This window comes from Microcaecilia unicolor, chromosome 2, assembly GCF_901765095.1.
Source record: "Microcaecilia unicolor chromosome 2, aMicUni1.1, whole genome shotgun sequence".
Lineage (NCBI taxonomy): Eukaryota > Metazoa > Chordata > Amphibia > Gymnophiona > Siphonopidae > Microcaecilia > Microcaecilia unicolor.
The window spans coordinates 208,052,148-208,078,227 of record NC_044032.1 but is presented as its reverse complement, the minus strand read 5'-3'; the positions used below and the strand labels follow the sequence as shown (position 1 = coordinate 208,078,227).

At 42.2% G+C, this 26,080-nt stretch overlaps 1 protein-coding gene across 1 annotated transcript in view; it reads right to left on the bottom strand.

Moving 5' to 3' along the window:
* Positions 1-26,080, bottom strand: part of NTRK2 (neurotrophic receptor tyrosine kinase 2) — a 498,274-nt gene that overhangs the window by 406,679 nt on the left and 65,515 nt on the right. The window contains exon 6 of the mRNA XM_030193669.1: positions 23,203-23,354. Coding sequence (XP_030049529.1) covers positions 23,203-23,354 — 152 coding nt within the window. The remainder of the gene's footprint in view (positions 1-23,202; positions 23,355-26,080) is intronic.

The window sequence follows — 26,080 nt, the reverse complement described above, 5'->3', positions numbered from 1 at the left end:
ACTCATGTGTCAGTGGATAACTGGTCATTTTCAGTGGAATTTTAACAGGTTATCGCTGCTGAAAATGCCCAGTTAGTACAAAAAAATGGCAATGTTGGAGGCTTTCCTAAGGGTGTGTTTGGTTAAGTCCCAATATTTGGAACTTAACCAGCCAGGCTTAATGGGCAAATAAGACCGCATAAATAGCAGTCCTATCTTTGCCCTTTAGCCATGGTCGTTTAAATGCAAATATTGACTTAACCAGTCACGCACTAGCCGATGTTCAAGAACCGGATATTAAATGCCAGTCACCAAAATATTTGGGGACTGCTCCATTTGAAAAATTCCTGCTATCTCCTCTCCAGCTCAGAGACACACACAGAGACAACACTGATATTATTACGTCAAGCTAGGGAAGAAACGTAGCCTGGAGTAAGAGAAGTCTAGCTGGTTTGCCAGAAGGGATCAGGAAACCACACATTTACACACTGCGATTTTCTTCAATCAAGAAGGAGTTCCAGTCAGTGTGTCCCAGTGCTGAACATTGCTACAACATTAAAAGAGGTCAGGTTCTATAAAGGAGCTCAAGCTTAAGGAAAAGGAAAGGAGAATGTCTAGCATTGAAATTCAGGTACTAGAAGTGTCCTTAGTGATACAGCAACTCCCAGAGTATGCCAAATGGAAGATCCTGTATGTATGACTTGTGACCAAGTAGATAGAAGAAGCAGTTAAGTCTGCTGATTGTCACAGTCAAAGAAGTTTTGTTTCAGTAAAGATTTAACATGTTCACAGAGACTGTTTAGTCCATAAGGGTAAACTCAAAGTTGTCTAGAATTGAATCTTCTCCTCCTCACAAGTGAAACCTGCTACCACTGAAGGAGAGCTATAACTTTTATGCATTCGAAATCGCCAAACCCCTCCGAGAAAAACTGCACTGGCTCCCAATCAAAGAACGTATTGCTTTCAAAATCTGCACCCTGGTTCATAAAATTATCTACGGCAAAGCCCCGGGATACATGACAGACCTCATAGACTTACCAACCAGAAACACAACAGGATCAACATGAACATACTTAAATCTCCACTATCCAAGCTGCAAAGGACTCAAATACAAATCAACCTATGCATCCAGCTTTTCCTACATAAGCACACAACTATGGAACGCATTACCAAAAGCAGTGAAAACAACTTATGATCACCTAAACTTCCGGAAATCATTAAAACTAACCTGTTCAAAAAGGAAAACCCTACCCACCCAACTTAAATGCCTGTACCCTGCAACACAACAAAACCAAAGCTCGTAATGGACATATAATAACTCTTCCTCTCTACAATTCCGTAATGTGTTTGTACACATGAACCTTATTCTATCACAACATTAATGTATTTGTTCATACCGGAATTGGCGAACGCCTTTATGGTACTATGTAAGCCACATTGAGCCTGCAAATAGGTGGAAAAATGTGAGATACAAATGTAACAAATAAATAAATAAAATATATTTCAGGTGTGTGTTTTTATCTTTGTATTTCATATAATGCAGGCATGTTTCTGTGTCATTTGCTGACTAATTACTACACTGTGCATGCTCTTAAGTGCTTCCCTATATTTTGCTGTTCCTATTGTCATCTTTGTCCTTGGGATAGTACCTGATCCTGTTTGTTTTGCATCTGTATTCTCTAAGCAAAACATTTCAGACTTTGTTCTGTACTATCTCAGCCTGAAAGTCACCCTTATCACAAACCTCCATTAGTCAGATCCAAAATAGGAGCCGGAGCTGAGTCAGGGCTGACTTGGATTTCATTACATTAGGAGAAACTTCTCATGTGGCAAAGCATAGGAGGTAGGTTCTGGAAGCCAAATTTAGGCTTTAGGTAGAAAATTGAAATCCAGAATTTCCAGGGTAGCACTTTCAAAAATGTTCTTCATTTCATGTGCAGGATCTAAGAGGTAACCACCATCAATGCCCAACGCTCAACAAATCGTTGCCACATACAATCAAAATTGACCTTAGCGTTGACACTTTTCACATGTACTTACAGCCCATGACTTGCCTGCTTTCTCCTGATTGTGCTAAAAAAACTGGGGCCCTGTTTACTAGGCTGCGCTGTAGGTGCGTTAGCATTTTTAGCATCGGAATATATGGGTGTGTCTAGCATTAGTGTGCGCTAAATTTTAGCATGCGCTAAAAATGCTAGCATGCCTTATTAAACAGGGTCCTAAATAACTTATCTTAATAAGGATCCACAGCGGATCCTTATTAAGATAAGTTATTTAGGGGCCGTTTAACAAAGGTACGGTAGGCTCTATGTGCGTGCAGCACATGCCAAAACAAGACTACCGCCAGGCTAGCATGCCCCCTGGTGGTGATTTCAGATTTGGCGCGCGTCCATACTACCAGGACAAATTATTTTTTTACATTTCCTACCGCAATGGACATTTCTGGTGTTAATTGGCAGTTGGCGCAAGCTAACCGGTCACCATGCATATAGCGTGCAAGTTCTTACTGCTAGATTAATGGATGGTGTTAAGAGCTCAGGCCGCAAATAGGTGCATGCTGGTTTCAATTTTACCGCAGGCCTTTTTCTTGGCCCACTGAAAATAAGCCCTTTTTCCCCAGACGTGGTAAGAACTGGCCCGGCGTGTGCCAAAAACATGCGCCCACACTACCACAGGCCACTTTTTGCTGCAGCTTACTAAAAGGACCCCTTAGATCTTTAGCACAAAAATTAAGTATTGTTTATAATAAAAAGTAAGATATATAAGGGGAAGTCAATTAAAGATATTGACCAGAGGAGGCAGATGACTCATGAGCTGTATGTCAAAGGGTCGCAGCTGAGGTCAAGTATGACTATATTTGCAATAATTTATTGAGCGCTACACATTGGTGGTGGTTAGTTCCGGGGCCCGAGCTCCTTTAGTATTTACTGGCTATTTAAAGGGATCCAACGTGTGGATGAAATGATGGTCCCTATGAGGAAAGCTAAAGCGGCTAAGGCTCTTCAGCTTGGAGAAAAGGCGGCTGAGAGGAGGTATGATAGAAGTCTATAAAATAATGAGTGGAGTTGAATGGGTAGATGTGAAGCATCTGTTTATGCTTTCCAAAACTACTAGGACTAGGGGGCATGCGATGAAGCTACAATGTAGTAAATTTAAAACGAATCAGAGAAATTTTTTCTTCACTCAACGTGCAATTAAACTCTGGAATTTGTTGCCAGAGAATGTGCTGAAGGCAGTTAGCTCAGCAGAGTTTAATAAAGGTTTGGGCGGCTTCCTAAAGAAAAAGTCCATAGACCATTATTAAACGGACTTGGGGAAAATCCACTATTTCTGGGATAAGCAGTATAGAATGTTTTGTACTTTTTTGAGATCTTGCCAGGTATTTCTGACCTGGATTGGCCACTGTTGGAAACAGGATGCTGGGCTTGATGGACCGTTGGTCTTTCCTAGTATGGCAATACTTAAGTACTTATGTACTTATACAGGGAAAAGATATTTAGATTTGTTAGGAAGTGGGAAACATTGTAAGGAAGGGATGTCTTTTTGGAAAGGCAGACCGGGCTGCTGGTGTTAACATTTTAAAAAGGAGACAAAGCAGCTTTAAAACTAGGACCTGGGGAAAAGCTGACAATAGATCAGGAGTGCATGTTTCAGAGTGAAGTATCTTTGAGAGGATACTATCAAAGGAAAGACAAAGTACTGTACATTCTGATAGGCTGAAATAAAGGCATAATTAACCCAGGTGCCTTTTAGTAAAGTACAGACAGAGTTGAAAGATAGCAAATTATCTCTGTTGACTGCTAATCAGGTGACAAATATAAACAAAAAAAAACATACTTTGAAATATCCGCATACAAATGCTAAAAGTTTAAACAATAAGATGGGAGCGTTAGAATATATAGCACTGAATGAAGAAGTCAGTATAACATGTATCACAGAGATTTGCTGGAAGGAGGAAAACCAATGGGACACTGCGATGTCAGGGGGGTACAAATTATGTTGCAATAATAGGGTGGATCAAACTAGTGGAGGGGTAAGCACTATATGTTAAAGAGGAAAAGGAGTCAAACAGAATAAAAGTTGTGCTGGAAACAGAATGCCAAGACAAGAAGCACAGAAAAGACACGGCCAAAGTCTGAACGCTAAAGAACAAGCAACCAAGAAAACAAATCAGTGACTGTCAACTGAAAAAAAAAAAAGTTTATTAAAAACCTTCAACGATGATGATGATGTCCTACCATATAGTCTAGTAAAAGCCCAACATGTTTTAACAGCTGACTGCCTGCATCAGCGACACATTAAGTCCTTGTAATAGGGACCTATAACACACCTATAAATAATCAAACATATAAATGGCGAGTAACCGTACTCACCCGCAAATGCACAGTAGAGACTTCCCTCTCTGTCCCGCCCCTGCGTCAATACGTGATGACGGGGGCGGGACAGAAAGGGAAACTGCGCGAAGGGGAGGGAGGGAACTGCCGACGTCGCTACCGCTCCCCCCCCCGAGGTCGCCACTACCGCTCCCCCCACCCGGCGTCGCCACCGCTGCCGCCCCCTCTCCACCTGGCCCGAGCACTCTCTTCGGTATTGAACTTACATCGCCGACACGCAGCAGGCAGATCAGCTGAGCTCCCGTCGGCCTTCCTTCCCTGCCTGTGTCCCGCCCTCACTGATGTTATGTCACACGAGGGCGGGACACAGGCAGAGAAGGAAGGCCGACGGGAGCTCTGCTGATCTGCGTGCTGTATTTCGGCGATGTAAGTTCAATAGCGAAGAGAGGGCCCGGGCCGGGTGGCGGGGCGGCGACGGCGACTCCGGGGGGGGGGGAGAGACCGGTAGCAGCGACCTCGGGGGGGGGGGGGGCCTGCAGCGGCGAGGGGAGGGGGCCTTGGACAAACCCCATACTACCCCTTTTTAACAGGCTCAACGGCTAGTAATAAAATAAATCAGAACTATACACAAAAAATATAAATGCTATAACTAAAAAAATACTCAAATTTGGAAATCGAGTGGATGCATCCACATTAAGTGATATATATACACAATATGTGTTCACTTAAAAATGTATACAAAAATCTAAATCTTAAGGGGCCATATGTACAGACCTCAGAATAGAGGTATACATACCAGCAGTTTGGGGGACTGGGCCCCCCAATTTGGGTTCGAAACCTCCAAGGTCTGCTGGTTTGGCTGACAGGGGTCCCCAAGACCTGCCAGTAGAAGCTTTCCTGCAGTAATATTTGCCGCCACACTGCCTGCCCTGCTTTCCCCCTCCCCAATGCGCATGCTCGTTTTTAGTGAAATACAAGCTCAAAAAGAAGAGAATGGCACACGTCCCTGCAATATACCAAGCTGCAAATTGTGCCAAGACATCTCACAGGATCCCACAGTCACTCACATGGGAAAAACTTTCAGCATAAGGGGATCCTTCAGATGCTCATCTTCAAATGTGGTATATAACATTCAATGCAAAAAGTGTGAAGAAGGGTGCTATACATCAAGTCAGATGCTAAAGATGAGGATCAATTTACATAGACATAATATTAAACATTTACAAAATCAGAACTCTGCATCAGTAGAGTGTCATTTGAGGTAGACCTAGGGAAAGCCAACGATTATCCTGGGGATAAGAAGCATGAAATCTAGCTATGTTGTGGGATCCTGCCAGATACTTGTGATCTGGATTGACCACTGCTGGAAACAGGATACTGGGCCTGATGTACATTTCGGCTGATCCTGTATGGCAAATCTAATGTAGTTACGACTCAGTGTGCTAGTCTGCATATGCTTTCTGTCTGCATGTGCTTTCAGGATGCAGTTGAAAACGAGGAATTTGTCTGAAGTAGCATGTTTAATTTTTAATGTACCATCTGAGTTTCCAAATCATTGCAGAGAATTTCACGTTAATTTAATGCCTATGATTTCAGAATAGTTATCTATAATTTTTTTTTTCAATTGATTTTTTCACAAAGTTGGAATGATGAGATCTTGCAGTGCTGTATTTCTCTGTATGTACTGAAAAGTAAGCCTCCGGGTCTGAGCTACCCTGCACTTCCTATATGAAAAGTCTAATTTTTTTCTATAATTTTTTGAGCCTAGAAAAAAAAGCTAGTCATGGTTCAGAGCTTTTGGGATTAAAACTACTCTTTAAAAAAATCCTTTAGATGTGGTGTATGAATTCATAAAACACTACAATGAAATGAATCACCACTCCTTCTTGTCTTACCCTGGCACCTAAAGCAGTAGAAATATTAGATTTTTTTCCTATCCCGAAGAGCTGGTGAGCAGCATTGATTTTGTTGCAGATATGTGGTTTCCCTTTCTTCATTTTTGACCTTAGTCAACATTTTTTTTTTTTTTTTTTGCAGAGCCACAATGGAAAAAGCCCCTTTAAAATAAGAGGAAAAGGGGATGGGATTTAATACGATGGGATTTAATATGCTGCCTTCCTGTGGTTACAAAGTGGTTTACGCATTACATACAGTCATTCATTTTGTAACCGGGGTAATGGAGGGTTATTTACTTAAAATCACAAGGAGCTACAGAGGAAATTGAACTTAGTTCCTCTGGTTTGTGGACTGCTGCACTAACCCTTAGGCTACTCCTCCACTCCTCAAGTTAGGGTAACAGGAAGGAGACTTTCTTTTCAACAGCAGTGACATCTACAAGCTTGTAGGTTTTGCTCACCCAGAGATTAGCTAGGGGAGATGAGTAGATAAGGGAGGAAATTCATTCATCCTGTTCTGATGCACATGACAGTGGCAGAAACTATCATGTAGCTGCTGATGTACCTTTCAAGCAGGTATCATCAAGATAACATAGAGGGGCATAATCGAACTGGGCGCTCATCTTTAAGGACGCCCATCTTTAAGGACGCCCATCTCTAAGGACGTCCTGGCGAAGGGGAGGGGCATCCCGTATTATTGAAACAAGATGGGCGTCCATCTTTCGTTTCGATAATACAGTTGGGGACGGCCAAATCTCAACATTTAGGTCGACCATCTTGACATTTAGGTCGACCTTAGAGCTGGGCGACCTCGGTTTTCGCCGATAATGGAAACCGAGGACGCCCATCTCAAAAAGGACCAAATCCAAGCCATTTGGTTGTGGGAGGAGCCAGCATTCATAGTGCACTGGTCCCCTCTCACATGCCAGGACACCAACCGGGCATCCTAGGGGGCACTGCAGTGGACTTCACAAATTGCTCCCAGGTGCATAGCTCCCTTACCTTGGGTACTGAGCCCTCCCCCAAACCCACTACCCACAACTGTACAACACTACCATAGCCCTTAAAGGGTAACGGGGGGCACCTAGATGTGGGTACAGTGGGTTTCGGGTGGGTTTTGGAGGGCTCCCATTTACCACCACAAGTGTAACAGGTAGGGAGGCGGCCTGCGTCCGCCTGCCTGAAGTGCACTGCAGTACCCACTAAAAACTGCTCCAGGGACCTGCATACTGCTGTGATATAGCTGGGTATGACATTTGAGGCTGGCATAGCGGCTGGAAAAAAATGTTTTTTAATTTGTTTTTTTGAGTGGGAGGGGGTTGGTGACCACTTGGGAAGTAAGGGGAGGTGATCCTCGATTCCCTCCGGTGGTCATCTGGTCAGTTCGGGCACCTTTTCGAGGCTTGGTTGAGAACAAAAAGGGACCAAGTAAAGTCGGCCAAACGCTCGTGAGGGACGCCCTTCTTTTTTCCATTATCGGCCGAGGATGCTCATCTCTTAACCACGGCCCCGTCCCGCCTTCGGTACACTGCCGACACGCCCCCTTGAAGTTTAGTCGTCCCTGCAACGGAAAGCAGTTGAGGACGCCCAAAATCAGCTTTCGATTATGCTGATTTGGGTGCCCTTAGGAGAAGGAAGTCCATCTCCCGATTTGTTTCGTAAGAAGGGCGCCCTTCTCCTTCGAAAATGATGGCAGATAAAGACCTGTACGGTCCATCCAGTCTGCCCAACAAGATAAGCTCATGTGATACTTTATATGTATACCCGAGTTTGATTTGTCCTTGCCTTTCTCAGGGCACAGACCGTAGAAGTCTGCCGGGTACTGTTCTTGTACTAAGTTCTGAAGCTAACATTGAAGCCCCTTAAAAGTTACACTCCAGCCCACCCCTATCTATTCAGTCACGATCAGGGCATAGACCGTAGAAGTCTGCCCAGCTCCCATTTTGTTTCCCAATTACCGGAGTTGACACACAATCTCCACTAAGATTCAGCGGAACCATTCCTTCTAAACAGGATTCCTTTGTGTTTATCCCATGCATGTTTGAATTCCATTACCGTTTTCATCTCCATCAACTCCCGCGGGAGGGCATTCCACATATCCACCACCCTCTCCATGAAAAAATACTTCCTGACATTAGTCCTGAGTCTTCCCCCCTTCAACCTCAATTCATGTCCTCAAGTTCTACCACTTTCCCGTCTCAGAAAAAGGTTCATTTGCGGATTAATACCTTTCAAATATTTGAACGTCTGTATCATGTCACCCCTGTTTCTCCTTTCCTCTAAGGTATACATGTTCAGGTCAGAAAGTCTCTCCTCGTATCATACCATACCATTAGCAAAAGAAAATAGGACACACTATATTTGTGGTACTTTTCTGTATGAAAGAGTGTCAGCATCTGCACAGTGAGGTCTGGGACTATCTTTCATGTACCACTCTGGCAGCAAAAATGACAGCGGAACCTTGACAAAGTGGACTCTATGGGGCCCTTTTGCAAAGGCGCATAACAGCCTACGTGCGTGCAGTGTGTGTCAAATCGGCATTAACACCAGGCTAGCATGTGCGCCTGGTGGTAATTCTGAGTTTGGCATGCACCGAAAAACACGCGGTAGAAAATTATTTTTTTCTAACTCAGGGGCATTCCCGTCGGTAATCGGCAGTTGGCACGCGCTGGACGGTTACCATGCAGGTAATGCATGAACCCTTACCATTAAGTCAATGGGTGGCATAAATAGATGCGCACTGGTTTTCATTATGCTGCAAGTCCATATCCCAGCCCAAGCCCCCCCCTTTTTTTCCAGACATGCTGGAAAAATGTTCTAGCTCGCATCCAATACACATGTCGACACTACCGCAGACTACTTTTTGGCGTGCCTTTGTAAAAGGGCCCCCTAAGTTCTCAAAAACTCACAACTCAATAAGCTGGTTAGTCCATACAGAGTGGCATAATTGAATGGGGGCGCCCATCTCTAAGAGCGGCCATCTCCGGGGACGGCCCCGGGAAGGGGTGGAGCCAACCGTATTATTGAACAAGATGGGCGCCCATCTTTCGTTTCGATAATACGGTCGGGGCCAGCCAAATCTCAACATTTAGATCGAGGGAAAGCAGTTGAGGGCGGCCAAAATCGGCTGTCGATTATGCCGATTTGGCCAGCCATGAGAGAAGGCCGCCCATCTCCCGATTTGGGCCGGAAGATGGGCGCCCTTCTCTTTCGAAAATAAGCAGGATTGTGCCACCAGCCTCGATCATTTTTGCCAACTACAGACTAACACAGCTCCTCCTCTTGAAGTCTCCCTCTCGGTAGTTTTCTTACCTGTCTCAATCGCGCAGACTCCCCACAGAGAAGCTCACCCTGATTCTATAAAGTTGCATGCTCAAACATGAAGCTAGCATGCACAGCACTGTGCACAAATGATAGAATAGGGTCATTTAGGGCCAGATGCTATATATGGTGCCTAAAATTAATGCACGTTAGGCAATTACACCTAAACATACTCTAAATAATGCGTGCAAATCTACATGTGGTATTTAAAATATGCTTGGGTGTAGTTCATGCGACTAAATCTATGCGCGTCCATTTACACCAACGAAAAAGCTAGTGTCAATCCCTGTACGTAGATTTATGCGCACTGGCCCATATTTTATAACAACACATATAGATTTTGGAACTTCCACGAAATGCCTATTTCCACGCCTCTTTTTGCCTGCACATGTTAGAATTTAAGCGCAGTACATTACAGAATATTCTTAGCAACGCATGCACGTAAATTCTAATTTTGCCAATTATTGCTCATTATTGCTTATTAAGAGCTGTTAACAATGCTTAACAGCTTGTTAAAACAATTAATCTACGCATATAGTTATAGAATATGCCTAGAATTATGCGTGGAACTGTGCGTAACTCTAGTCATGCTGTATAGAATCTGGGGGTTAGATAATGAGCTGCTAATTGGTATTAACCAATTACTGCAATAATTGTTGTTGATTGGTGATAACTGGCAGTAATTAGCAGTTACATGCATAAATTCCCCTAGTCTGCATTCTATAACCTACGCGCACTGCAAACACAGCCAAAATGTTTGAATAAAATAACGGTCCACTACCCTAAGGAAGGTGTCGGATCACTGGCCATGTTTGCTGATAAGTAAATGAATAAACTAATTTATACAAATGAAGAGAAAATGTGATTTTATAAAAAGGACCGATGAAGTCTGAGAGTGATATAAAAAGCAGTCATATACTGCGTTGTCATTATTCGCTGTTCTGATGGTCCAAAATATTATAGAAAATAGAATGAATGAATGTTTGCAGTCACCATGATAAGACACCACCATATAAGTGGATTTACAGTTATGTGTGAGCATTTATACTAGCCATTTGACTGGCTTAAGTGCTCGCACCTAAAGTTAAACACACAAATGCAGGCTTAGCTAGTACTGTAACACAGTAATCGTACATGCAATTGCAGTTATAGAATCCATGCTTACAGCTGGATTCTATAGAGCGCGCCTGGAGACCACACCGAAATCCAGGCATATTGTATAACAACTGTGTAAATTAATTGGCTTAACAAGCTAATCAGTTTCAATAACATGTAAGCAATAAGCACTAATTGGCAGTAATTAGAATTTACATGCTCAACTCGCTAAGCTTATTTTGTAATGAATTGCGTCTATATTCTAATGCGCACAGTTCAAAAGAGGCGTAGCTATGGACAGTGAAATGCGCATTTTGAAGGTGTTCCATAATTTACATGCGTGGTTATAGAATATGGTCCAGTGTGCGTAAATGTACATACAGGGATTTATGCCGTGTTTTTGTTGATGTAAATAGACACATGTAATTTCAAGCACTGGGATATCAACTAAACATATTCTATATATCACTCCTAAATCTAGGTGCCGCTTATAGAATACACTTAGGCGGAAATGTTTTCCTTGTGGATTTTTTAGGTGCCTTAAATAGAATCTGGCCCTTAAAGGGCAATTCAATAAATAGTGCACACACTTCCACATGCACAATTAATTGCACGCTATCCTGCCAGTGCTGTTAAATGTGTATATTTTTTATACTGTTTCACGGTAGTTCTGTTATTAGATTTCAATTTACTGTTTTCAGGTTTACTTCATTTATTGTATTTATGAATTTTAAGGCGTTAGGTTGTTTGTGATTCCCCACCTCTTTTGATGGTGCATCGCTTAAATTAATATTTTTGATGTATATTTTGGAGTCTACTGAATTTTGTTTGAATGTTTTGCCCTAAATTTGTGTATAATTCCTTGATAATTCCCTAATGTGACAATGCTACATGAACTTTATCCTACCACAACATCACTTTGTATTTGTTCCCTGGAGACTTCAAAGCCTCTCCGGTACTATGTAAGCCACATTGAGCCTATAAATAGGTGAGAAAATGTGGGATACAAATGTAACAAATAAATAAATAATTTGAATTTTCAAAGATGTGCATATTTTTACTCAGAAAAAGTATCTTATGCATTAGCAGGTGCAAATGTGAGCGAGTACTTTTTCTAGGATAATCTTGAAAGTGGCTGCAAGCTATGCACATACATTCCCTTCAAAAATCCTGCCAAGTTTGTGGTTTGAAAAGTATACTTTCACTTTATCACCAATGTGGTCCATATTCAATAATCCACTCAGGATAAAAGATAACCACATAACTTTATTCAGTTTAGTTTTATCAAGATACTCAGTGAACTTATACAGATAAGTGTGGTACTGAGTATCGAGACAAAAAGTTAAGCTTGCTGTTTGCAAACTGACTTGTCTGTGCAAATTTTTTTTTTGTTACATTTGTACCCCGTGCTTTCCCACTCATGGCAGGCTCAATGCGGTTTACATGGGGCAATGGAGGGTTAAGTGACTTGCCCAGCGTCACAAGGAGCTGCCTGCACCTGAAGTGGGAATCAAACTCAGTTCCTCAGGACCAAAGTCCACCACCCTAACCACTAGGCCACTACTCCACTCTATGTAGTACTCAAAAGGGCCTTATCCAGCTAACAGGGTCAGCCTACTCTTGTCACATCTCCAGCCTTTTTTCCTAGATAACTTTATCCACAAAAATCATTAGTGTGAACAATGCTACCTTGAATAAAAGTGGATTTTTAAAAGGGCCAGATTCATTTGGATAAAAGTCAATTTGGGCCGCATAGATCTTTACAATATTAACCTTAAAGTTGTTAAAATAAAAGGGGGTAAGGGAAATGACAGGAAAGAAGGAAAAGGTGAAAACAGAGGGGGGGGGGGGGGGGGGGAGAGAGAAAACTTTTTAAATATTTATCTATCTACATAGAGCAAGAGAGAAAGATAAACAGGAAGCCACCCTGAAGTGTTACAGGAAATGATTTCCACTATGCAAATAGTATAGCGGCAGCTGCACTAATTACAGCTATAGGTGGGCAGAAGACAAAGAACCCAGTTTGTTTTCTTCCCTCCTTCATGTGTTCTAAAGAAATGTTTCTCAAGCCATTCCTGGAGTGCTCGTTTTCAGAGTATCCCTAATGAAAATGCATGGGAGATGGCTCACAACAATCAAAAGGGCACACCAACTGTATATCATTTTTATATACAGAGGCATTCACTCCAAAACCCTGAATAAGAGGAGCCAGAAAAATATCAGCAAGAATAATGCCGAGAATAGTCCCTCTAGGGCAGGCTTTTCCAACCTATGGCCCATGGGACAGAACCCAGCCCACCAACTGCTTTTTTTTGGTCCTTGGAAGCTTACAGCAGGATTCCTGCTTTTCCATCATGAATTGCCTCTCTGTGGCTCAAGCTTGCAGAGAGCCATGGTGGGGAAGCAGGAACCTTGCCATTTTCTTTTGCAGCCGAAGCCAGGTAAGGGAAAAGAAACTGGGTGATGGCTGGGGAGGGGATGATGCACCGTCGTGTTTTGCCACTATTTGACAAAACGAATGGTAACATATAATGGTGCATGTTTTGGCCCTCTGAATGTTGCACAATATAAAACGTGGCCCTCGATAGAAAAAGGTTGGACAAGCCTGCCGTAGGGCATTTTAAAGAAAATAGGGCTTAGAGTTCATTTCCAAAAACTACTTGAAATAAATGATGCTCATTGTAGGGTTGAAATCACTGCAAGACTATCCCATTAATATTGATCCCTTTAGACCTATGCAGCAGTCATACATGATCAACCCCAGGTCAAAAGCAGTTTTCATATCCATTAAGATGAGAAGTATCTCTACCACCATCAGTAATTATGCAAAATCACTGCACATAGCTGCTACCAGGGGAGTCTAAAACCAGATTGCTTTGGGTGACAAATATTCACCTAATTCAAGCAATCAGCAATTTGAATGTCCACAATTTTTTTCTAACCTTACTCAAAAAAGGTAGATTGGAAATAGTGTAAGGTTGCTGGGAGTGAGGGGTCCAGATTATGTTTCAAAAAAGAGGGTGAATACTAGTTTCTTTCCAAATTTTAATAACAGTAACTGTTTGCAAACAATTGTTCACCATGCCATGAATAATGGGGTAATAAATTAAGTGTGGATTTAGAAACTAACTAACTAGGCAGTGGATCCGCTGACAATGTCAATTTGGTGCATGTACTTCAGATTTTCCCCAGAAACAGCAGAGATACTGGGTTAAAAACTGAAAGAGAACGCAAAAGGGCCTTAAGCAACCGGCTGAAACCTAACTGATCCAAAGTAGGATGCCTCTGACCCTCAGCAGGATCCTTGAATATACATGGCATGGCCCTTAATTAATTCAAGCTGGATGCCATTTATCTAATCTGTGAAAACAGTGACTAGTTAATCAGTGGTAAGAGTTAAAATTGTAGATAAGAACTCACTAGCTGACATGCATGATTGCTATCATTGTGAGTACAGTGGAAGAAATAGCTTTTCTTTGCCTAGAGAACTGAGATCCTGTAGATGTGATTTCTTTTACACTAATTAAAGAATCTTATTTGTTTTACTATTGCCTTTCCGCCTGACGTTTGATTTTTTTTTTTTTTGCCTCCCACAACTCCAAGTGAAACAATGAGCGACTGTGTTTAGGACAGTAAGATAGACCTACAAGCATAATGTCAAGTTGTTCATAGATATCAAGTCCAAGCATTCAGAGAACTCATAGTGCACTGGCTGAATAACCGAAGGTCAGTATCTGCATTCACATCAGACTTTCAGCGATGGCTTACTAATATCTCTTCGAACAAAACAGTAATTCTCACCCATTTCAGGTTGGGCCAAGTTGCATCATTTAAGAATGAGTTAACAAGAACTGACCTTCCTGCTGTGTTAGAACCATTTATTGCACACTGAATTCAGACTGACCACAGATGCTTAGGGTATATTTACTAAACCATGTTAAGCAGTTAGCATAGATGTTAGCATGCAGTAGCATGGACCTGCGTTAACAGCTAGGGTTACCAAAACCAGCCAGCAAAATAAAAGTTCCATGCTAACTCTTTAGCATGGGTTGGGTGAGATCCGAGTGGGTTAAGGGTAAAAACAGGGTATGGCTTGCTTTGACAGCTAGCATGTGGAACATTCCTGCATGCTGTCAGGACTGTTAATATGGGCCAACCCAAAAGGTAGTAAGAAGAGCATCTGAACTACTAGCATCAGGTAGCATGGCTGCAGCTCTGAATAAAAAGACACCATGAGCCCCCAATACTATCCCCCCCCCCCAGATGTAAGCTGCCCCCTCCTAGCACGTTTCTCCAATGAACAGCACCCTAATCATGCCCTCCCAATTAGCATCCCCCAATAAACCCTCCCCAATGAGCATTCTCCAGTTCATGACCCCCACCCCCCAAAGTGAAGCTACTCATCCCAGGCCCATCCCAAGTGAAGCCCCCCTCTTCTGTAGACCAAAGCCCCATAAGGATGAAAATCTAATTCACTCCCACCTACAAACCCTCTTAGGACAACCTGGGGGTATCCATAGTTATTAGAGGAGAAGCAATCCAATCCCCCTCCACTCCTGTCAGGTTCAAAATGGGGGCTCTGAGCTCTAGCAACAGTCTTGCAATACTACTGCTAGAAGTCAATCCATCAATAAGGAGAAATTTCTTTTCTTGAGAGTGTGCACTGTTTCTGACATTAGTAAAAATACAAAAAGTGTGTGTGTGTGTGTGTGTGTGTGTGTGTGTGTGTGTGTGTGTGTGTGTGTGTGTGTGTGTGTGGAGGGGGGGGGTCTAATTTAGGGTCATAAATGACATGAAATGTCAACACCATAACACATAAAATTCACATAAATTATTTTATGATTTCCAAATTTGTTTTCATCAGTCCCAATAGATATAGTAGGAGCATGGTCTGAAATATGTACAGAATCTATACTATTATGTACTTGGATTTATACCCTCCTTATGCAACAAATAAATTGTGGAGGTTTAACATGGGCCTCTTGCAAGAAAGGGAATATTTAAACAGAAGATTCACCAAATCACTGCTTAATACCTTCAGCTTTTCAAAGGAATCTTCACCAGGATGATCCATTTTATATTTGTGCCCTGATAACTGAATTGGGAACCACTGCTATAAGGCATTTTTATGTGGAGAAATCACGAACTATATTGCCTTTAAAAACAAACAAAATAAAGATTAAAGCAATTGGAGGCTGAGATTAAGAAATTAGAGAGGTCCTATATTCTTGTGGATGATAGCAAGGTGCTGTCTAATCTCTGCAGGTTAAATGTTCAGTATAGTATTTTGCTAAACCAGGAAACGGAAACAGGTGTTCCTAATAAATACAGATCATAAGCTGGTTTAATACAGCTGGCAGACAACTTGCCAATTATCTCAAAGCAAAGAGGAGGCAAATTGTCATGCATGCCATGTATAATGAATGAACATGCCTAAGAAAGGCTGATGTAATTGTGCAGCAATTCCTCAATGATTACACAAAGTTGTACAGCTCAGTACAACTTGGGAAAATCCACTGCTTATTTCTAAGACAAGCAGCACAAACTCTGTTTTACTGTTCTGCGATCTTGCCAGATACTTGTAACCCGGATTAGCCACTGTTGGAAATAGGACACTGGGCTTGATGGACCTTTGGTCTGTTCAAGTATGTGAACACTTATGCAAATTTATGCCAGGGTTCAAACAGGAGTCTAAGTCAGTTGCTCAATTTAGATGAGTCCATTTCTATAGCAAAAACTGGAAAAACAAAATACTAACTCCCTTAACAATCAGAAAGCAACAGGGGAGATGGTTTTAACCCAGAATTTGATCAAACCTTTTCCTCCATTCTCACACCATGGCTGCTGAAGTTATATCAAGAATAGCTACAACAAAATAAAGAGCCCTTTTACTAAAACACCTCATATCACTAACGAGATCAATGTCAGCTTGAACATCGGGCAAATGCATATCAACTAAAACTCAATAAAGAAAAAACACATTGTCTCATCCTCTAGTCCCAACACAGCGTGGACAACCCCACAAGAATTGACACACCAGACTACACCCTTCCTATCTCAGATAGTCTGAAAATCCTCGGCGTAACAATGGACCGTAACCTAACACTGGAGAGCCAAGTGGCATCCACAACAAAGAAAATGTTTCACTCAATGTGGAAACTCACACGCTTAAAACAATTCTTCCCGAGGGAAACATTTCACACCCTGATACAATCAATGGTACTAAACCACACAGACTACTGCAATGGAATCTATGCGAGATGCAAAGAACAAACCTTAAAGAAACTTCAGACCGCACAAAACACGACAGCTAGGCTTATATTTGGAAAAATGTGATTTGAAAATGCAAAACCCCTTCGCAAAAAGCTGCACTGGCTCCCAATCAAAGAACGCATTGCTTTCAAAATCTGCACCCTGGTTCAGAAAATCATCTACGGTGAAGCCACAGGATACATGACAGACCTGATCGACTTACCAACCAGAAACATATCTGAATCAACACAAACATTTCTAAATCTTCACTACCCAAGCTGCAAAGGTCTTAAATACAAATCAATCTACGCATCCAGTTTCTCCTACATAAGCACGCAATTATGGAATGCACTACCAAAAGCCTTGAAAACGACGTACAACTACCTAAACTTCCAGAAATCACTAAAGACTAATCTGTTCCAAAAGGCATATCCTACCATCCCAACTAAATGCCTGAACTCTGCTACACAACAAAACTCAAGTACGTAACGGACATTACTCAACTCTTCCGTTGTATGACTCCCTAATGTGGCAGTGCTACATGAACTCTATCCTATCACAACATTACCTTGTATTTGTTCACCGGAGACTTCAAAGCCTCTCCGGTACTATGTAAGCCACATTGAGCCTGCAAATAGGTGGGAAAATGTGGGATACAAATGTAACAAATAAATAAATATCTTATTTAACTGCACCTGTAATTTGCCTTCAGTTTAGCTACCTATCTATTTACCTCAGTTGACTCTGCATTGTCATCTTGTCTCTATATATTACCACTTAGCCCCTGAGCTACATAGTAAGATGTTTCATTGTATTTAAGGAACAGCATTATCATATCTATGTTATTTGAATGTTTAATGTGTGCTTATTAGGTATTTAATTGGTATTGTGCTGACTTCATAATATATATCTCTGTTATATGAATGTTCTTCTATGCTATTATGGTATCATTTGTGTTATTCTGACATTTATTGTATTTCTGTTATACTAGCCCTTGTGCCCGTGTAAACGGGCTAGTTTTGGAATGGGGGGGGTTCCGAGGCCCCCCAACCCCCCGAGGTCGCCGCTGCTCCGCCCCCACCCCCGGCCCGAGCACTGTCTGTTATTGAACTTACATCGCACCACGCAGACGCAGCAGGCACATCAGCAAAGCTGCCATCGGGACGGGCTTCCTTCTCTGCCTGTGTCCCGCCCTCGTGTGACGTAATGTGGCGAGGGCGGGACACAGGCAGAGAAGGAAGCCCGTCCCGACGGCAGCTTTGCTGATGTGCCTGCTGCGTCTGCGTGGTGCGATGTAAGTTCAATAAGACAGTGCTCGGGCCGGGTGGAGGGGTGGCGGTGGCGGCGACTCCGGGTGGGGGGAGCGGTAGCAGTGACCTCGGGGGGGGAGGGGGAGGGCGGAGCGGTTGCGAGTACGTCTGCGGCATGCGCAGTAGAGACTTCCCGCTCTGTCCCGCCCCCCTCACCACGTATTGATGCAGGGGCGGGGCAGAGAGGGAAGTCTCTACTGCGCATTTGCGAGTGAGTACGACACTCACCTTTTATATGTTTGATGATTGTTCTACAGTGCTGTTCAATGTGCACATTTTTGATAGTTTCATGTTAATCCTATTACTATGTTTCAATGTTCCATTTCCAATTTTACCTCATTCATTGTTTTTATGCTTATATTTGGTTACTTTACTAAGTTTTATGTTAAGCTGCTGTACAGCATCTATGATGTATCTCTTCATAAAGGCAGTTAATAAATCCCCCCCCCCCAAATAAATAAATAAAGTGAGCTAAAGTTTTGAGATTACTGCATGTTAAGTGCCTAAATTACTGTGTGATAACTGTAAATCTTGTCTGGTAACTGTTGAGGGTGTTGCCGCATCTGTCTACACATAAGAAAATAAGAACATAAGAATTGCCATACTGGGACAGACCAAAGGTCCATCAAGCCCAGCATCCTGTTTCCAACAGTGGCCAATCCAAGTCACTAGGACCTGGCAAGATCCCCAAAACCTTCAGTTCCAAAAGCCTGCTCAAACAATAGGCCTTCAGTGCTTTTTTAAAAGGCGCTGCATTTCTGCAGCATTCTAACCTGTACTGGACATACATTCCACAACTTCAGTTCAGTTATTGATACTGCAGCTTTCCTAGGAGTCCTTTTGCAAAGGTGCAGGAGAAAGAGGGGCATTTTTGATATGACGTCTAAGTCAGACTTTGGATGTCTTGCGCTAAATGTCCCAAATCCGAATAGCAAATGTAACCATTTTCAAAAAAAGAAAAATGTCTCTTTTTTTTTTTTTTTCAAAAATACCATTACAAACAAGATTTTGTGATTTGTGCATTTATCTTTTTAGGTCATTTTCGAAAAACAAAATCCACAAATGTTAAAAACGCACAAAATCAAGCCAACCGGATGTTGGCGGGGCCAGCATTTTTAGCAGACTGGTCGCCCAGACATCTCAGGAGAGCTACAGGGCACCCTAGAGGGCACTGCTGTGGACTTCATCTAAATGCTCCCAGGTACACATCTCACAGCCGTCCAAAACCTACCCAAAATACACTACCCTCAACTGTACACTGCTACTATAGTCTTATGGGTGAAGGGGGCACCAGCGGGCTTCTGGTGAGTTTTGGAGGGCTCACAGTTTGCACCACAAGTGTAACAGGTAAGGGGAGTTGACCTGTCTACAGTGCACTGCACCCACCACTAGACTACTCCAGGAACCTGTATGCTGCTCTAATGGACCTGGTTATAACATCTGAGGTTGTCATGGAGGCTGGTGAGTACTATTTTGATTCACAATTTTGCGGGGTGAGGGGAGGGGGTCAGTGACCACTGAGGAAGTAAGGGGGAGGGGTCCATCCCTGAATCTTTCTAGTGGTTATCTGGTCATTTAGATCATTTTTGTATCTTATTCATTAGCAAAACAGGTCTAGACCATAACCAATGTTTGCACCCTAGATGTTTTCATTTTGTTCCATTATGGCTATAAAACATCAAAGTGTTGGATGTTTTATAGCCGTAAGTGTTAGGCATGCTTAGGTCCACCATAACCCCACCTTTAAAATGCCCCTGTCATGCCCCCTTGTGATTTGGATGCACTGCAGATGAATTACATAGATAAACATCTGCAAAATAGGTTTTGAAAATATTGATTTGGATGTTTTGAGAAGAAATTCATTAATCCCGCCATTGAAATGCCCCTGACATGCCCCCCTTGTGATTTGGACTAACTGCAGACAAATTGGAATTGTTGGATTCCTCCTGAGGCAGAAGCAAAACAAGGGGGCTCCTTGTCGGGAAGTTACATTGTGCTACAGTGAATCTACGTTTGGAGTTGACCTGGATGGATACCTTTGCTGAAATTCATAAGTTACAGAGACCACCCGGGTGGATAAGCTAAGTAGTGTGGACATATAGTGATTGCACTTTTTCAGTATTTTGATACGACATTAACATTGTGGAATATTGTTCTATTGTATTTTTTGTTACAAAATTCCTCTGCTTTTTGTATACAATAGTTTTTTCTCTCCGAGTTGGAGTTGTTTTCTACTGTGGCTTGTTTCAGAGGATTGATAAAACCCATGATAAAAGACATTTAAGGGAAGGCCATTGTTGTAGGCATCCCTGGCAGTTGAGGTTTCCTTTCTTTAATAAGAGTTTACAGGCAATTTCCTTGGTTAATGCTGAGGACAAATTAAACAGTATTGGTTTCATATTATATTCTTGCTCTTCAGTATTTTCTGATTTTCACTTACTAATGCTATCATTAATGTGCCACCTATTTTGAAGGCGCTATCTGAATTAATTGATTAACATTAAAACATCCATCCTCTACCCCACAGACACACTCCCTCCATGAAAAAAAAATTGTTTCAGTTGGCGGTGTACGCACACAGATAGCAATATTACCATGGGGCACCTCAGTGTGCCCTGTTGTAAGCCTTTTCAAGCTGTGGTAACTGTGTGCTAGTGCTGGTATGTCCAGTTACTATTTCTGAAGGGCTTTTATTGCATTCTTATCAGATATCTTGTAGAAATGTTAAACCCCTTGCATATATCTCTTATGAAATTCAGGGGCCCTTTTGCTAAGTGCTAGCATGTACTTGCCGCAGCTTAAAATGGTCTACTGTGGGAGGTGCTCAGGCATCCTGCGGCAAGTTCCACATTGGCGCATGCTAACCCCAATCTAAAATACATTTTAAAAAGTATGTCGGAAGCGGCATGTCTGGGGGCAGAGAGTGGGCATTCCTGTGCTATTGTTAATGCAGCTGCATTACTGCACACTAACCGGTAAGCACAGGATGAGTACATGAGCCCTTACTACCTATAAAATAGGTGTTAGTAAGTGCCTGTGCTCTAATTTGTTTTAATGGCCGTGCGCTAACAGCAACTTTAATGCATGTCACAGTAAATTATGTAAACCACTTATAATTAGATGCACTAAAGGTGCTCAACAATATCGGAAAACAACATCAAAAAAATGGGTAGAAAAGACCTCAGGATACAAATGCTCCCAATTCCAGCCAATACACTGAATGTAGGAGCTCTCTCTCTCTTCAATCATTGATCATTAAAAAAAAAAGGCTCCACAAAAATAGAATGTGTGAGAACTAAAAAGTGTACCAAAAATGTCTGAATTTCACAACTTGTCCAACTCACAATTCAAATCTAATACACAACGCTTACTGCAAACATTAGCATATGGCCATTAATTCAAAAATTGGAAAACCGTTCATTTTACTGTTGTGGTACAAAGGTGTGCTAAAACTACTTTTTTTTTAAACTACAGCTTAATAAAAGGACCTCTTAAATTGGCTAAATCACAGTGTGGCATAAACTGTCCAAGTTTCATAACATACCATCATGCTTTTCTGCAGACAATGCAATCGGTGAGTGATTCAAAATACTGGTTATGTATTACTGATATGGGTACATGTAGAACAGAAACCCCTAGGTCTTCCCTTTCAATTTACAAGCAGTCTCTGGGATGTCTTATCCAATAGTTGATGCTTCCCAGAGATCTTATCGTCACCTCAACAATCTTGTGGCTAAGTGGGTTAATTCTATGTATATGCCACGGTTGTATAATTCCAATATAGACTGATCAGGCTTCAATATTTTGGTCACTGCAGTATGCAAAAAATAACACCGAATAAAAGACATATTAACAAATATCTCTTTCCTTTTGTTGATAAATGTCATTTCTTCCACAGAATATTTTTAGTAGTGTCAACGACAACACTATTTCAGATCCTAGCTGAAAAATCTCTTCAGGACTCAACCAAATATTATAATGGATCTGAATTGGGCCATGCTGCTTCTAGTGTTTTAGAGCTGCTATGCTCCGAAAATAAAAATGTTAACTTGACACTTTAACATCTTTGAGAGCACAAAACAAAAACTTCCCATACATAAGCACAATGGACATTATTATTGTTAAAGCCAATAGCAACATCACACTTATTGAATTTTAAAATGCACAAAGCCATTTGCACACCTGCTAAGCTTCAGAAAGTAAGCTTGCCAGACTGACATGCTCTATTCTTGCCCACAATAAAGGTTTTCTGGAATCAAGTGGTACAGGAACACACCTCTTTCAAAATTATTACATTTCACTTCCAAGGCCTTTGCATCACTGTTGCCCAGCCCATAAGAAGTTATGGAACATACTCATAGCATTAGATATGCAAAGGATACCACACAGCTGGAAAAAGCCAAGCTGATCACCTTTTAGTTAGAGTGGAATTCTGTCTGCTGATAGCCAAAAATGAGGCCAAAACAGTGGACAAGAACAGATGTCAGCTGTGTAACAAGATAGTTTATCGAAACTGTACTCAACAGCAATATTTCATCATTTCACCCACTCCTTTTTTTTTCTGCCCAACACCTTCTTATGTCTTAATATATTGTGGCAGCCTTCTGCACATGCATTATGCTTTTTTTATGATTAAGGCAAAACAGTTTTGAACTTACAAACGTAAGTGCAAATTTCTGGAGGCTAACTCCAAATGAGCCCAACAATGAATGCTGATCACTCTAATTCTGCATCTATAGAATATAATATGACCTGGATAAGCAAGAGATGGAAAGAAGGTGAAGCCTTGGAGGTTAGCAAATAATTAAAATAGATGATCAGTTTATCTTAAAAGTGAGTGCAGTTGGTATGGCCAATAATCATATTGTATATCATATTTGATATGGCATGCCACAGAGCAATTCTACCTTGTCTTTTGAAAATGACATTTTAAAAGGGCCTGGCTTTGCTTCATAGATATAAACCAAAGCACTTTGATATTTTATTATTATTCATTTTTTTAGAGTAGCTCCTTACCGCAGTTTGGAACCTGCATGTCAGAGAGGGCAATTTTCATGTTATTTTCATTCAGGCAGTACAGGTCTTGAATGTCTGCAGTCAGAAAGTCCTGAAGGATTTTGATCCACATGATGTTACAAGAGCACCGGAAGGGATTCTCCGATAGAATTCTGAAAAGGAAACATTAAACCCAAACTCCATAAATGGTATTATTTTTAGAAGTACAGCACCATAGAGTGAAGTGTGGAATATAGCAATGTTCTGACTATGACAAAACACTGGGGTGCATTCATCAATCAAAGATTTTCTGTAGCATTCAGTAACTCTCTGAATTAACTCCCTATACTGGATTGTTCAGTGTAGGTCTGAAAATAGTACAGTTAACATTATTTTTAAAAGAAAGTCATTTTTCAATTCTGAAATAAAGGGCTAAGCATTACTAAATCAGCACCTCTTTTCCTCCATCTGGAGAACAAGAATCCTCAGAATCCTAGTTTTTGTTGGTACAGATCACACATTACAGGCGAAGAGGTCAGGATGCTTAGGGTCAGAGGAGATAGACATGAATATCAGGTACAGGAAATAGAGCAAGCATGACACACGCTGTTTGGGTGCAGCGTTTCATTAGAAGAGGTTGAAATCATGGAGCTGGCTGCTGAAAAAGTCTGCAAAACTGTGGAATACTTCACTATTAGCAATCCAACTCCATATCACCCTGATCTGTGGGCCCAATCTTGGTTTTCACAGAGATATTAGGACCTGCCTCAAACCTTTCTAAGGTTTACAGATCTGCCCTAAAACCATAGGCGTAGTTTGACTGTTTCATTTGGGGGGGGCAAAGAATGGGTGGAGCATATTAGCATATCATTTGCATATATACATATGCAAATGAATATGCTAATATGGAGGAAGGAATTGAAATTTACAGGCAAAATATCACAGATGCACATTTCAAAAAGCTGACATTTCAATTAATAAATTATGAATAAAATACTTTTATCTACCTTTGTTGTCTGACCATTTAGTTTTTCTATTCGCTTTGGTCCCAGTGTCTTCTGTTTTATGCAGTGTCTTCTTTCCAGTAGGCTTCCCTCTGCTCCCCACCCTCCCAGTCCCATCCATCTCTTGCTCCTTCCCTCTGCTCCCCACCCCTCCCAGTCCCATCCATCTCTTGCTCCTTCCCCTGCTCCCCACCCTCCTAGTCCCATCCATCTCTTGCTCCTTCCCTCTGCTCCCCACCCCTCCCAGTCCCATCCATCTTCTGTTCCTTCCCTCTGCTCACCATCCCTCCTTCCCATCCATCTTCTGCTCCTTCCCTCTGCTGTGCCTGATCTCTCCAAATCCCATCCATCTCCTGGTCCATCCCTCTGCTCCCCACCCCTCCCAGTCCCATCCATCTCTTGCTCCTTCCCTCTGCTCCCCACCCCTCCCAGTACCATCCATCTTCCCTCTGCTCCCCACCCCTCCCAGTTCCATCCATCTTCCTTCTACTGCCCCCCCCCCGCGAGGTCCAAGATCCTGACTCCGTTTACCCCCTCTCTTCCTCCCTCCCTCCGGCGCAGGCAACAGTCTTCAGCTTTTTCAGCGTTCCTGGCAGCGGTAGCGATGTACACGCTGCCTTCGGTCTGCCCCGGAAGCCTTCTCTTCAAGTTCCTGTTCCCACCTATGCGGGAACAGGAACTTGAAGAGAAGGCTTTGGGGCAGAGCCGAAGGCAGCGTGTACATCGCTACCGCTGCCAGGAACGCTGAAAAAGACTGCTGCCTGTGCCGGAGGGAGGGAGGAAGAGAGAGGGGTAGACGGACACGCTCCTCTCCGTCCGCTTGGCTTCCCTGCCCTCTCTGTCTGTGTCCCGCCTTCCTCTGATGTCAGAGGAAGGTGGGACGCAGACAGAGAGGGCAGGGAAGCCAAGCGGATGGAGAGGAGCGCGTGCCTGCATGTGTGTTTTTTTTTTAACTAATGGCGCGGCGGCGCCTCGTCGTCGTTTGGGGGGCATTGCCCCCCCTCGCCCCCCCCAGTCTACGCCTATGCCTAAAACCACAACTTTAAAGTGCCAGACTGAGAGCACAAAATTGTACTACAGAGATTTTTAAAAATTCTTTATAACATCAGAACAGAGTACAATAATGCATACATAAGATATAAAAAATGAGTCAGTCAGTCATAAAGCGAATTTGCTAGCACTCACTTTATGGCCTGGTCAGAGATCAACATAGGATGGTATTTTCCACTGAACTGTGCCAACACATCCTATTTTGGTTCTGGTGAGAGGAGGAAGCAAATTCCACCAGCCCTGAAGAAAGCCTTTGCTCCCTATCCAAGCACTCCAGGCATACTTCCTGTTTAGAAAGGAATGTTGGATTATTTGTAGTAAATAATCAGCAGATTTTAGTACACACAGCTTCAGCTTTAGAAATGTTAATTTCTTTCTTCATCTCTCTCTCATTCACCCCTGAATAATTCACTGCTGAGTCACTTTAAAGTTTAAGTAACAAACATCTGTTTACTCACAGTTTGTAGTTAGATTATAATCAGACAGGCTTATATATACATATTACTATACATTTGTATTATCAGCTCCTTCCATGTGCTTAGATGGTAATGGATGCTCACACCACCATAGATCCTCTCAGGTTAGGAGAGATCATGAGCTCCATGTGCTCCATGTGCTGCATCTAACCCCCACAGGAAGTTACATAGCTGTGTGACCTCTCTAAGTAATTCACATCAGAGGTCACAGAGTAATCACAGAGAAATAATAGGTGACAGGCAATGCATGTAAAATACAATTACATTCCAACAAACCCCTTCTCATGCATAACTGTCATGCAATTATTTATTCATACAAAGTCCAAGCTTTATACGCAGATTCACAAAATGTTCTCTGGGTAATGGTTT